Raw genomic sequence first — 13147 nt, forward strand, 5'->3', positions numbered from 1 at the left:
GCAGAGAGCAGGCGGATTTTTAATCACGAAGGTATTTCTTTGTGTGTTTTTTTTTAAATATATATCTTTATTGATTTCAGAGAGGAAGGGAAAGGGGGAGAGAGAGAGAGAGAGAGAGAACATCAGTGATGAGGGAGAATCCTTCATCGGCTCCTCCTGCAAGATAGGGGATTGAGCCCACAACCCAGGCATATGCCCTGCCCGGGAATTGAACTGTGACCTCCTGGTTCATGGGTTGACGCTCAACCGCTGAGCCACCTCAGCCAGCCGGGAAGGTATTTCATATCCAAGATAAAGACCAAGTTCGCCATTTCCTGTGGGAACATTTCATTCGCTCACTTTTACAAACAACAAAAACAAAAACCAGTGGAAGCCTGGCCAGGGAGGGTGTCCTTGGTTTCTTCCTTGACTTCTTCATTTCGCCATTTCCTCTGTGGCAGTTATTGTCTACTTGCCATGATTGCCACATTTTGTGTATTCAAGTAATTTCCCAAAGACTGTATGCTGCCTAACAGCAGCTGGTATACCTCTTAGCTCATTGCTCATTCCAGTGTCTGCTCTAGGAATCAAACTTAGACCAGTGTGGGCCAGACAGTCAGTATTTTAGGGTTTGTGAGCCCTACGGTCTCATGTCAGAACTAAGCAACTCGGCCATATTGCATGAAAGCCACGCAATATGGACCGTGCACAAATGAACAGCCACACCTGTGTTCCAATAAAACTTTATTTATAAAAACAGGCAGAGGGCCAGACTTCACTGGCCCCTGGGCTAGAGCATAGGGTGCTAGAAGACAGGTGGCTCAAAACCAGGTTGAAAACAGTAAAGGGCCAGATCAAGAGTTCTCTCTAGGCCAGTGATGGCGAACCTGTGACACGCCTGTCAGAGGTGACACGTGAACTCATTTTTTTGGTTGATTTTTCTTTGTTAAATGGCATTTAAACATATAAAATAAATATCAAAAATATAAATCTTTGTTTTACTATGGTTGCAAATATCAAAAAATTTCTATATGTGACACGGCACCAGAGTTAAGTTAGGGTTTTTCAAAATGCTGACACGCTGAGCTCAAAAGGTTAGCCATCACTGCTCTAGGCCTTTGTTAGGAGGTTGGGTTTTGAGTACAATGAGCAGTCATCTTATTTACCTCCTCAAAAGAGTTTTTTTGATGTCGTGCAGAAAATGGATTGGAGAGGGGGCAAGATTGGAAATTGGGAGAGCAGCTAGGAAGTGCCTGTGGTCATCTCTGTAGCAAATGATGGTAACTTGTCCCAAGAATTGAAAGCAGAATTAGCAGGACCGGCCCCTGGACATGAGTTGGCTGTGAATGGGAAAGGGTTGGACGTGAATGGAAAAGAAAAGCAGGGATGGGGCTGATGCTGGGATTTCCCATCCCCAAGGGTGGCTGGGTGCCTGTGGGGTCGTGATTGATGCTTTCTCAGCCCCACGAGTGAAACTGTATTTGCAGTGACAGTGGCACGCCTGGGGGAGTCTTCTCCCCTCCCCGGTTCTTAGGGTCAGCTTTTCCCTGCAGTGCTGTTGTGTGTGAGTATACGGCACTCACAGATTCAGGAAGCATTGCCGTTCCCTGCATCCCCCTTGAGTTAGCAGTGTTTGCGCCGCTGCTGACACTGCAGGCCAAATAAACCGCTGCATTATAACTCGCCAAGCCTTATTACCGGGCCAGAAACCAACTGACCCTCGAGTTCAAAGAATGTCTGCTAAGCATTTAATTTTGTCGTTTCCACCACACACTACAGGTAAACAGGCACAGTAAGCAATGGAAATAGCAATCTGTCCAGCCCTCCTTATTCAGCAAATTCCAGGAGGCACGTTGTCTCCATTTCCCTGCAAGAACAGTCCAGAATGTCATGTGCAGGAGCCTGGGTCGGTGAGCACTGTGTGCTCGGGAAAGAGGTGCGTGGAGACCCCTACGTCGATGGCCAGAATGAATAGAACATTGGCCCTAGTGCTTGAGCTCATTCCCGAGGTGCACTCCCTCCCCGCCTGCGCTCTTTGGCTGTGGCGTTCTGTGTCGGCAGAAGAAATGGCAGCAGAGAACTTCGCCCTCCCTCCCTGCACTCTCCCATTGACCTTTTTTAGGCCATCACACAACCCAGCAGAGTTCTGAAAAGGCCACCGGGGCCCCAGCTCCCAATCTCCCTCATCACTGAGTTTTGCGGGCTGTCTGAATCCCTAATTAATAATGCCCTTTCCTTCCTTAAATAGCCAGTTCTGTCTCTTATCCTCCAGCCAGTTCTGTAACTGCCCTGGGCCTGTTTCTTAGCCAGGAGGCCATTCGCCACCCACTCCCTGGCTTGTCATTGGCAACTTTCCTCCTCTGAGGGTCAGAGGCCGAGCTCCAGCTCTGAGGGCACAGCCTCGGCCTCAGAGGGCGCTGGGATCTCGGGGGCTTCCTCCACACCAACGTGCTCACCTCACTGTCCATTAGGGGCCCCAGGTAGCAGCTGTCTCAGTAGCACTTGTTGAAAATGCAGGGGCACCTGGCCCGTGTGGCTCAGTGGTTGAGCATTGACCATCAAGCAGGAGGTCACGGTTGGATTCCCGGTCCGGGTTGCGAGCTCAATCCCTAGTGTGGGGCGTGCAGAAGGCAGCCGATCAATGATTCTCTCTCATCATTGATGTCTCTATCTCTCTCTCCCTCTCCCCTTTCTCTCTGAAATCAATAAAAATATTTTTTTAAAAAGAAAATGCAGGGTCTTTCAGGGATGCTTCCTTGCCTCCTTGACCCAAGGGCAGGCATGGGGAAGGGTGGGAAGGACCAGAACCCCTTGGTCTTTTCTAATAAGGGCAACTGAGAATTCCCAGGGAGGTGTCTGCCTCCCTCCGTCTTCAGCCCCAGAGCATGCTCATCTCGTACTCATCTCTCTCACTTGGAATTTCATTGTGTGGCGCTTGTCTCCTGCTTCTGGGTGGTCCTAGAGCCTCAGTTCCCTCCGGGCAGGGCAGGTGGGTCCCTCTCTGGTTCCCTCGGGTGCAGGCTAGGGTGGCTCTTGCTGTGGTCCGGCCGACGCTGGGCGGCCTGGCCTCGTGGATTTTCCCATCACCCTCCCTTCGGTTAATTTTAGAAACTTGAGTTGCCATGGAAATGGATCAGTGGGGATTTCATGGTTCTCTTTTGATTCAGTCATGTGTTGGTCTGCCCTTTAAATTAAACTTTTTCAATCTGCATCTAAATTGGGACAGGAGATGAGCTTGGAACGGGATCCCCAAAGGCGCTGCAGCCCCACAGGGTGGGTGTGGGGTGCCCTTGGTTTACAGTGGCCAGGGCGCTCCCGTGACTGGCTGCAGACCGGTGCGGGTAACCCAGGGGGCACGCTGGGGAGAAGCGGGCCCAGGGCCTCTCCCACGCATGACCTTCTGCTGTTTTGGTTCCAGAATCCCCAGCACTGAGCTCAGGGCCCGATCCGTGATCGGGACTTGGTTAAGTGGATGAAAGAATGTGCTCTCAGACAGTCAGACTCCAAGCCCAGGCTAACCACCATGCACGCTGCCTCTTCGTGATTGGATAGACTTGTCCTTGTCCTACTTGCATCTTTCCCATGTGCACAAACAGGCCCAGAATTGTTCGTGCCGCTTCTGCCGACCCACCACTCCCTGACAGGGACGCCGCCTGCATCAGCTCTGAGCCTCACAGCGACTCTGCAAGGTGGTGTGTGTTGCCCCTACTTTGCCGATGACGAAGGCGAGCATTACACTTGCCCAGGGTGTCACAGGGGCTGGAGCAAAAGGAGGGTCTGGGCCACACCTGGGGACGTGGTGGGATGGTCAGTGAGAGACACCGTGTACAGACGGACACTGGCCAGTGTGTAGGAACAGAACACTCCACCCACAGCAGCCAGCCTGGGAGCCAAACGCTCACCCCTTAACCATGGGCCCAAAACAGCCTCGGCTGGATTAATGCCTGGCAGCTTCCCTAGTGTTCACCCCCATTTCCAGCTGAGCACCGAGCAGAGAAAGCTAACTATGTATGCTCCCCTAACCCATGGTCGGCAAACCGCGGCTCGCAAGCCACATGCGGCTCTTTGGCCCCTTGAGTATGGCTCTTCCACAAAATACCACGTGCGGGCCGATTGAAACTTCGTGGCCCATGTACAGAAGTCGGTATTTTGTGGAAGAGCCCGTATTTTGTGGAAGAGCCACAATCAAGGGGCCAAAGAGCCGCATGTGGCTCGCAAGCCGCAGTTTGCCGACCATTGCCTTAACCTATCACATAGGCTCCCGCTTAGCCTCCTCTGGCTCCCCCTGCAGGCAGCCCCAGGCAGGACACCCTGACGCCACCCTCTCCCCACTGGGAAGCTGCCCTGCTCCCTGGCCTGCCTTTGAGTCTCTACCAAACACCAGTGACGGCAGGGACTCCCTTGCGGCACAGGCTCTGAAGCAGTCACCGTTGCTTTGCTCCTCTGGTTGGTTTTGTTTATTCCCACATCGGGGTGCAGTGGGCACGAGTACCCGACGGAAGGAAGGTGCTTCCCGTGTGGGGTCCTGGTCAGTAGGCGTGCAGGGCTGGTCAGCCTTGGGCCGGAGGGACAGCCCGTTGCCCCTGTACCACGGGAGCCACCTCCTAAGCCACCTTGCCTCCGGCATGTTGTCAGACGTGGCACAAGGTGAGATGCCATTAGGGGTGAGGCAGGGGGAGGGGCAGCGTGTGCAGGGAGCACAGAGAGGAGCCTTCCCATTACAGCAGAGGGACAGTGGATGGCTTCAGGAGCGTGGTAGCATCTGCGCGAAGGGCTGGGAGGAAGTAGGACTGACCTGGCTGAGGGGGCCGGGCCCCGTGAAGGTCGAGACAGGGAACAGGGATGCTCTTGACCAGCCATCTGCAGCCAGTCTCCTCCCTGCAGGGACTCCAACCTTCACGACTCTCCGCGGGGCCCCTTACCGTCTGGCTCCCGGTGGCTCTGGTCAGTAGGAAGCAGCAGCAGGAGGCTGGAGGGCAGAAAGAGAGAAAGGTCAGAGTATTTGTCTCCCCAGCTTCCTGTCTGCGAGGCCACAGATCTGCGGTGGCCACATGCCTCCCCCAAAGGGCTCAGCTCCGTCGGGCCTCACCTGACTCTAGACGCCACATCCTCCCCCTCAGGCCTGAGGTGGGAAAGCTTCCCACGGCCTCTTCATTCAAGTCTTTAAACCCAGAAGCTGTGGGGCCCACGTTTTCCCAGCCCGAGGCACCAGAAGGGAAGTTGTGTGTGTGGGAGGAACCTGAGCCCCTATTTCTAACCCACGAGGCCAGCACAGGGCAGGGGGAGAGGGAGGCAGTAGGAAGGCAGAGACGAAGGAAACCAAGTGGGACGAGCTGAGCATCATGGGGAGCTGGTCCTTCACCCTTGAGGTAGAAAGTTCTGGAAAGGTTGTAGGCGGGGCCAGAGCCGGGTCAAGTCTGCAGGTTCCCATGGGGTCGGCTGCTAGAAAGCTGCTGTGAAAACACGAGTCTGTGCTGGTCCGAGGGGACGAGCGCCCTGGCGGTGCGGGACCCACCGGCTCACCAGGTGGCCGCGGGAGCCAGCGGCAGCTCCGGGAGCACAGTGGTCCTGGGTCAGGGACCCAGATGGCCGGAAGGAGCGCAGCGGACCCGGCCGACACAGGACAGGAGCGCACGCTGTTTGACAGTGGAGCACCAGGGCACCGGCTGGAGGGACAGCAGAATAAATGGAAGCTCCGTTATCCACGGGTTGTAGGCTTGGCACGCGGGTCCCAGGCGGCTCTGATGTTAGTCATTTAGCCCGCGGGCTCATTGAGCTCTTAAGAAAAGTGAGTCTAGTCAGTGAACTAATACAAGCTGACATTTACACACAGAGCAAAGGAGACCAGGCACCACCGAGTTCGCAGCATCAGCGTTTCTCCAGCGAGTGGGATTGCCGCCTCTCGCCTGCCGCTGCGGGCAGGTCTGGGAGGGCCTGCTTTGGGAGACGTCAGTGAGACCCTTAAGATCCACAGCGTTGTGCATTCCGTTCGTTTGAAGGATCTCTCTCTCTCTCTCTCTCTCTCTCTCTCTCTCTCTCTCTCATTCTTAAAACCACATGTGGTCACACAGAAGTCATTGTTTCAAGTCTGGACCCATTTGTTTTCCGTGTGAAAATCCAGCCCCTTTCCTCTTTTATAAGAAACATATCTCCCTGGGTAGGAAATTACTCCCTCCTTATGCTGTCCTCCACTTTACCCCCAAAGGCAGCCCCTTCCAGCCTCTGTGTCTGGTCCGGAGAAGCTGATGAGGATGATGGAGGCTTGTGGACCCTGAGAGTTAGCATGGGCTTGTTTGGGATGATGAGACGTCTGGAGGGGGGTGGTGGTGATGTGTGCACCACAGTGTGAATGTACGTAAGGCCACTGAACTGTACACTTAAAAATCGTTACATGGTACATTTTATGTGATAGATATGTCCTTTTTTTTTCACAATAAAAAAGAAAAAAGGCCCAGCCGGCGTGGCTCAGTGGTTGAGCATCAACCTATGAACCAGGAGGGGTCACCGTTTGATTCCCAGTCAGGGCACATGTCCAAGTTGCAGGCTCGATCCCCAGTAGGAGGCGCGCAGGAGGCAGCCGATCAATGATTCTCTGTCATCATTGATGTTTCTATCTCCCTCTCTCCCTCCCTCTCTGAAATCAATAAACAAATATATTTAAAAAGAAAAGAGAACCAGCGTTAATTGAGTGCAGACTTCCCTGGCACTTTGGCTCTGCTCTCTGTGGGTACAGCGCGGTGTACTTTACCCTCTCGGTAACCGAAGGAGATGCTACTGTTGCTTACACAGAGCCACCCCGTTTTAAAGATAAGGCATCTGAGGTTCATAAAAGTCCAGCAACGTGCTTGAGAACAGCCAGAAGCGACGGCCCCAGGATGCAACCCCTCCGCTCTGTGCTGCAGACAACAAAGTGAAGAGGCCGTTTTATTTTACGTCTGAGTTCTCACACACACACACACACACACACACACACACACACAGCCCCCATCCAGCGTCTGAGGACCTAGCTGAGAACAGACAGGACGCCAGCGGGCGCCTGAGTGACAGCTGATGGTCTCCAGAGGCTCCCAGCGTGGCCGCCCTCCTGTAACTGTCTGGGGCATGCTTCTGCCTTTCGTCTGGGGCTTTATTTGCTTCTGTCTGTACAGTTGATCATTGAAACAATGACCCACGGGAACGTGGTAGCTTCCATTCATGTTTGAGCGTAGCTGGAAAGAAAATTAACACAAAGCCCAGAGCTTACGGGGGAAGATCTGTGTCAGAGTAGGATTATTCGGGGGAATCTGGAAATATTGAGATCAGGATGGAAGATGATGTGTTTTGCAGCATGTGGATTTTTGAAGGAGGAATATCTGGGTTCTGATGCTGACCCCTCTATTCCTTATGTGACGTTAGACAAGTTAATTCACCTCTCTCTGTCGATTTCCTCAGCTGAAAAATAGGAATCGTCTATAATAATAAAAGCACAATATGCTAATTAGACCGGACGTCCTTCCGGACGAAGCCGGGGCTGTGAGGGAAGCCCAGGTCCTGGGTGCCTGCTGGCAGCCAGAAGGAAGCCCAGGTCCCGGGTGCCGGAGGGAAACCCAGGTTCCGGGTGCCGGAGGGAAACCCAGGTCCTGGGTGCCGGAGGGAACTGGTGCCAGCAGCCAGGAGAACAAAGGCCTATTCTTGCATCAACTTTGTGCATCGGGCCTCTAGTAAAACAATAAAAGCACCTGCCGTACCAGCATATGTGAAGACACAGATTTTTTTTTATTAAGTTGTGTGCATTTATTGAGTACCTACTATGTGCCAGGCACACAGTGGGGATACAGTGGTGAACAGAACAGGCACACCTTGAGTGATGAGGAATGTAGTAAAGTGTAGCCCAGCGCCAGGACACTGTCCTGAGAAGCAGGGGAAGGGGCTGCTGCTGCTGCTGTTACATGTCATCTACATTTTGGCCCCTGCGGGCCCATCGACACCTCCTCACCGCTTCCCGGGTGGGAAGAGCATGGGGTGTGGTCACCAGGTTTGCTCACCTGGACTGTTTAGATGATTCTTCCAGCTGGGCCGCAGCCATGGGTAGTTGTGGCTCTTCATTCATTTCATGCTCGCCACAGCCCAGTGAGCTGGGGACTGTCACTCTCCTCCTTGTACAGATGGGGCAGTGCTGCACAGAGAGGTTGACCTCTTTCCACAGGGCACACAGCCAGTAAGCTGAGGGGCTGGGATTGGGACCTAGTCTGCCATGATGTTGGCCTGTGCTGTGCTGCCTCTCTCTCTTGAAAGCTTGGCATGGGGCCTGGCATAAAGTAAGCGCTCTGCACACGGAAGAACCCAGACATCCCACCAGTGTTCCTTGTTATGTTACATGTACGTTATATTACAATGTCCCAGAATTTTGCGCCACTTTCCTGTGGGACCTGGTGGTGGCCGTTGAGTCTAAAGAGAGCAATGTTGGCCTCTGCTTGTCCTGCTTATGTTCTCCTCCCTTTTCACTTTGTCAGTAGAACGCAGTTACGGGTCACAAGCAGCAGCAGCAGCGGAAGCAGTGGTGCTGCTAGTGTCATAGGGATTTTGATGATGAGAAGATCCTTACTCCGCACCAAAAAGCAAACGTTTTAAGTGCCATACATGTCCTAAGAAAGTGTGTGCAGGACCTGGCGTGGTATTCATTGCAAGCAGGTGCACAAAGAAACAATAGATGCTGTACCAAAGGCAGTGCCCGCGAGAACAGACTGAGAGTTGGAGATAAGGGAATGGAAAGTATTCCAGAAAGCCCAGCCGGCGTGGCTCAGTGGTTGAGCGTCGACCTATGAACCAGGAGGTCACAGTTCAATTCCCGGTCAGGGCACATGCCCAGGTTGTGGGCTCAGTCCCCAGTGTGCAGCAGGTAGCTGATCGATGATTCTCTCTCATCATTGATGTTTTTATCTCTTTCTCCCTCTCAGAAATCAGTAAAATTATATTTAAAAAAATAATAATCATAATAAATAAATAAATTTCCACGGAAAAACTGATTTCTGCCACAGGAACTACTCCTGTTCCCTGGATATTGTAGTTCCTGGCGCTGATTTTTTTTTAAACAACTTTATTGAGGTATAGCTTACATAACAGAAAATTTTCCCATTTTAAGTGTGTCATTCAATGAGTTTTAGTAAATTTACTGATTTGTATAGCCATCACCATATTCAACATTTCCCTCATACCCATTACCAGTTAATCTCTGGTGCCTCCCTCCTCCTGGCCTCCCCAGGCAACCATTCTACTTTCTGTCTATAAATTTGCCTTTCCTGGACGCTTCATGTAAATGGAATTATACAACATGTGGTCTTGTGTCTGGCTTATTTTGCTTCACATAATGTTTTTGAGGTTCATCCATGTTGTAACGTGTCGGTACTTCGTTCCTTTTTCTGGCTGAGTAACATTCCATTGTGTGGCCATACCACATTCTGTTTATCCATTCGCCAGTCAATAGACATGTCGGCGGTTTCCACTTCACGGCTATTGTCAATGGTGCTGCTACAAACATTTGCACGCAGGTCCTGGGACTGACTGCAACGCGAGGGGTGAGCTAAATCAGTAACCTCCTCCTCTTCTCTCTCCCCTCGGGGCTTTCTCAGAACCGGGCAGCGGGCAGGTGTTTGTGACGTCGGAGAACCAGCTGGTGTACTACCCCAGCATCACCTACGCCATCATCGGCAGCTCCGTCATCTTCGTGCTGGTGGTGGCCCTGCTGGCACTGGTCCTGCACCACCAGCGCAAGCGGAACAACCTCATGACGCTGCCGGTGCACCGGCTGCAGCACCCCGTGCTCCTGTCCCGCCTCGTGGTGCTGGACCACCCGCACCACTGCAACGTCACCTACAACGTCAACAACGGCATCCAGTACGTGGCCAGCCAGGCCGAGCAGAACGCCTCGGAAGTGGGCTCCCCGCCCTCCTACTCGGAGGCCCTGCTGGACCAGAGGTGCGTGCTGGCTGGAGGAGACAGGGCGGGGGGCGGGGGCAGGTGGAGCCGGGAGCTCATCCGATGGGGGAGCAGAATGGTGGCAGCCTGGTTCCTGGTCTTGCCAAGAGCCTGCATGCAGGTGCTGTAGGCACAGCAACGTCTGACATCTAGAGACCTTGCCGGACAGTTCACATGTGTCATCTCAGTTAATCCTCTCAGGGACTCGCTGGGGATGGCTCTGTGTCCGCCTCGATTTCACAAGTGAGGAAGCTGAGGCTCTTGGACTTCAGACACTTGTTAAGGACATACTGTTAGGATCCTGGCCGACTCGGGAGTGCCACACTGACACCTTCAGGCTGCTGGCCCGCTTTCACCCTCTGGGGCCTCCACTGCTACCGCAGAACAGTGCCTGTCAGAGGCTTGGTTAATACTTGTGGGATGGATGAATGAAGGAGGGAGTGAATTACTAAGTCCCTTGACTTGGCTGGGCTGTGTGTGTAGAATAAAGGGGGTGGAGCAGCACCCTCCAGCTGTGTTAAGCAGTGGAACCCTCTTAGCAATGGAGTCAGTATTGAAGTCAGAAAGCAGAGCCCTGGGGTTGACGTGGGTGAGGGGTCTGAGTCCTGCCTGCCCGGCCTGCCTCCCTCCTTTGGGGACCTCCAGAGTGTCCCAAATTGCCGTTCTGGGAAGTCCCTGGACAGAGCTCCCGGGGTCCCCTGGGTTCTGAGGTTGCCATGCCCCCCTGCCGAGCTCTGCTCAGCGTCCCCCTTTCTCTGAGTCCACATGCACCGTGTGGCATGAGCATTTTGCACCCCCTTTTTCTGGGGTGATGGGGTCCTCTTCACTGGCAGCTCTTGTATTATTTAATCTATTTTCCCCTCCTCATAAAAGGTAGCTTCAGGGGGCGGTACTTACGGATTTCTTGGAAAGTAAGCATAAGTGTTCAGGATGTCACTCACCCCCCATAGCCCCTGCATCCGACCTTCCAGAGTAGAGGAAGGTTAGCATCACTGAAACGGAGACAGCGCCTGGGCCCAGATCCCAGCCCTGCACTTACAAGTTATTGGTGATCCTCAGCAAGCCATTCAGTGCCCCCCTGCCTCAGTTTCCTCCCTAGGACTAGGGCCGTGGTCGGCAAACCGCAGCTCGTGAGCCACATGCGGCTCTTTGGCCCCTTGAGTGTGGGTCTTCCACAAAATACCGCCACACTCAAGGGGCCAAAGAGCCGCATGTGGCTCGCAAGCTGCGGTTTGCTGAGCCGCAAGTTTGCCAACCACTGGACTAGGGCATAAAGTAACACCTACCCCTTGGTTCTTGTGATCCTTACTAAAGGAATGAGCGTGAGGTACGTGGCATGGGCCCCACTAACAGTGAGCTCTCAGTAAGTGAGAGCTGGAAAGCCAAGTGTCTTTCCTCTTATTTCTCTGGGAGCAAGATGCCGTTATTGTCCCTTCTACAGGGACGGAGGTGTTGGGAAGATGTCCTCTCACTTACCCAAGTCCACACAGCAGGTCGGCTTCAGTAAGAACCCAAATTCTGTGGCTCATCAGAGGCTCCATCAAACACCAGGCCGTGGGACCCCCGCTGATGGAGCAAAGCCGCTCTGCCAAATCACTTGGCATCCTCGCTCTGGCTCCACCAGAGAGTGTGGTCAGGCCCTGCCCAGTTGGCACAAGCCAGCTGGAGCGCACTGACCTGCTCCATTCCGTCTTATTACACACCACCTTGGACGGCCTCTCTGCTTGGAGGGCCAGCCTCCTCCCTCACATCAGCATCCGCTCAGAAACGGGCAGAAGTCAGCCCTGCCCTGGCTCCTCCTAATGCTTCTCTTTCTTCTCCTCTCCCCTGCCTCCCCCGCCCCACCCTGCCTTCTCCACTGCAGACCCGCGTGGTATGACCTCCCTCCGCCACCCTACTCCTCCGACACCGAGTCACTGAACCAGGCCGACCTGCCACCTTACCGCTCCCGGTCGGGGAGTGCCGACAGCGCCAGCTCCCGGGCAGCCAGCAGCCTTGTGAGTGTGGAAGACACGGCCTCCAGCCCGGGGCAGCCCGACCCTCCGGAGAGCACCACCGAGCCCAGGGACTCTGTGCCCAGCCAGGGCACCGAAGAAGTATAAAACCCAGCTATTCCAAAGTCCACACGGGTTCATCCACTCTGACCTGTTACCATCCTAACAACCTGCCCTCAGGGGGAGTCGGGGTGCCTCAGGGACTGATCTGGGGTGTCAGCTGTCTCTCCATCCCTCCTGCCCCAGATTTCAAGGAGGTCCTCTGGTGGGCGGCCTGTTGTTTTCCTGGCCTCTCCATTGGCACGATGTGTGTGGACATCTGTCCTGGGAGGTGATTCTTCCACTTGGCCCAGGGTTACAGCCTCACTCTCCACGTCATTCTTCTGTTACCGCTGTCATCTGGCCGAGGAGGGGACAGGATCATGCGGGTTTAGGGAACACCTGAGAGAGCAGTTTCTGTGACGTGTCGGACGTGCAGAAGGGCAGGCACTGGGCCACATGTGCTGTGGGCTGCCGTCTGATAGTTGTTTGGGGGTCCGGGTGCCTTTCTCCCTCAGTTAGGGTCTCTGTGTTCCTGCTAGCTGTCCTCTCTCTCTGTGCCCCGCCAGCCACAGGGCCCACCCACCAGGAGGCCGCCATGGGATGGCCGCCCTGCAGGGAGGCCAGGTGAGCATCCAGCCTCGCACTGTCCTATGCATTCCCCTCCGTTCAGCGGAGGCAGCGGCCAGAGAACACGTTTGACACGAGGTACGCCCTTCGGTAATCGGCCGTGTCACTTAGAGGTTGTGAATGACCCTGAACCTGCCCTCTCAGGAGAGATTCTGGTTTTAACATTTTGCCTGAGGATCCCCATTTGGAGAGCTTGTCTGGCCGCATGTATCGTCAGCCTCTTCCCGGAACAGGCAGGAAGTCCCCACCGGGAGTTTCCCCGGGTTCTCAGCTCCCGAGAGACAGGCTGCGAGAGCGAGGCCTGCTGTGTCCACGGTCCCTGCCCTGGCTCCTGGATCGGCAGCCTCCCAGCTGTGACCTGTCTGCGGCCCGGCGATGTGTACCCCGCTGGAGTGACCCTCGGTGCCTGTAAACCACACCCAGCCAGCCGCCCTCCTGCAGCTTCGACACTAGCCCCCCAAGTTCCCTTAACACTCAGCAGTCATCTTACCTGTGTATTTGGACTTGACCCTGCGGTTTCTAACCCGTGTGAGAACCGTATTCAGTACCTT

The 13147-nt window shown here is 54.3% G+C and overlaps 1 protein-coding gene across 1 annotated transcript; it reads left to right on the plus strand.

Moving 5' to 3' along the window:
- Positions 1 to 1068: 1068 nt before the first annotated feature.
- Positions 1069 to 12963, plus strand: LOC102253706 (low-density lipoprotein receptor class A domain-containing protein 3; the record flags this gene model as incomplete). The annotated part of the gene is made up of 3 exons (XM_014544896.1): positions 1069 to 1073; positions 9588 to 9933; positions 11798 to 12963. Coding segments are annotated over 3 exons (589 nt in total), but the record flags the coding sequence as incomplete, so codon positions are not given.
- Positions 12964 to 13147: the final 184 nt, after the last annotated feature.

This window comes from Myotis brandtii, unplaced genomic scaffold (genome assembly GCF_000412655.1).
Source record: "Myotis brandtii unplaced genomic scaffold, ASM41265v1 scaffold385, whole genome shotgun sequence".
Taxonomy (NCBI): domain Eukaryota; kingdom Metazoa; phylum Chordata; class Mammalia; order Chiroptera; family Vespertilionidae; genus Myotis; species Myotis brandtii.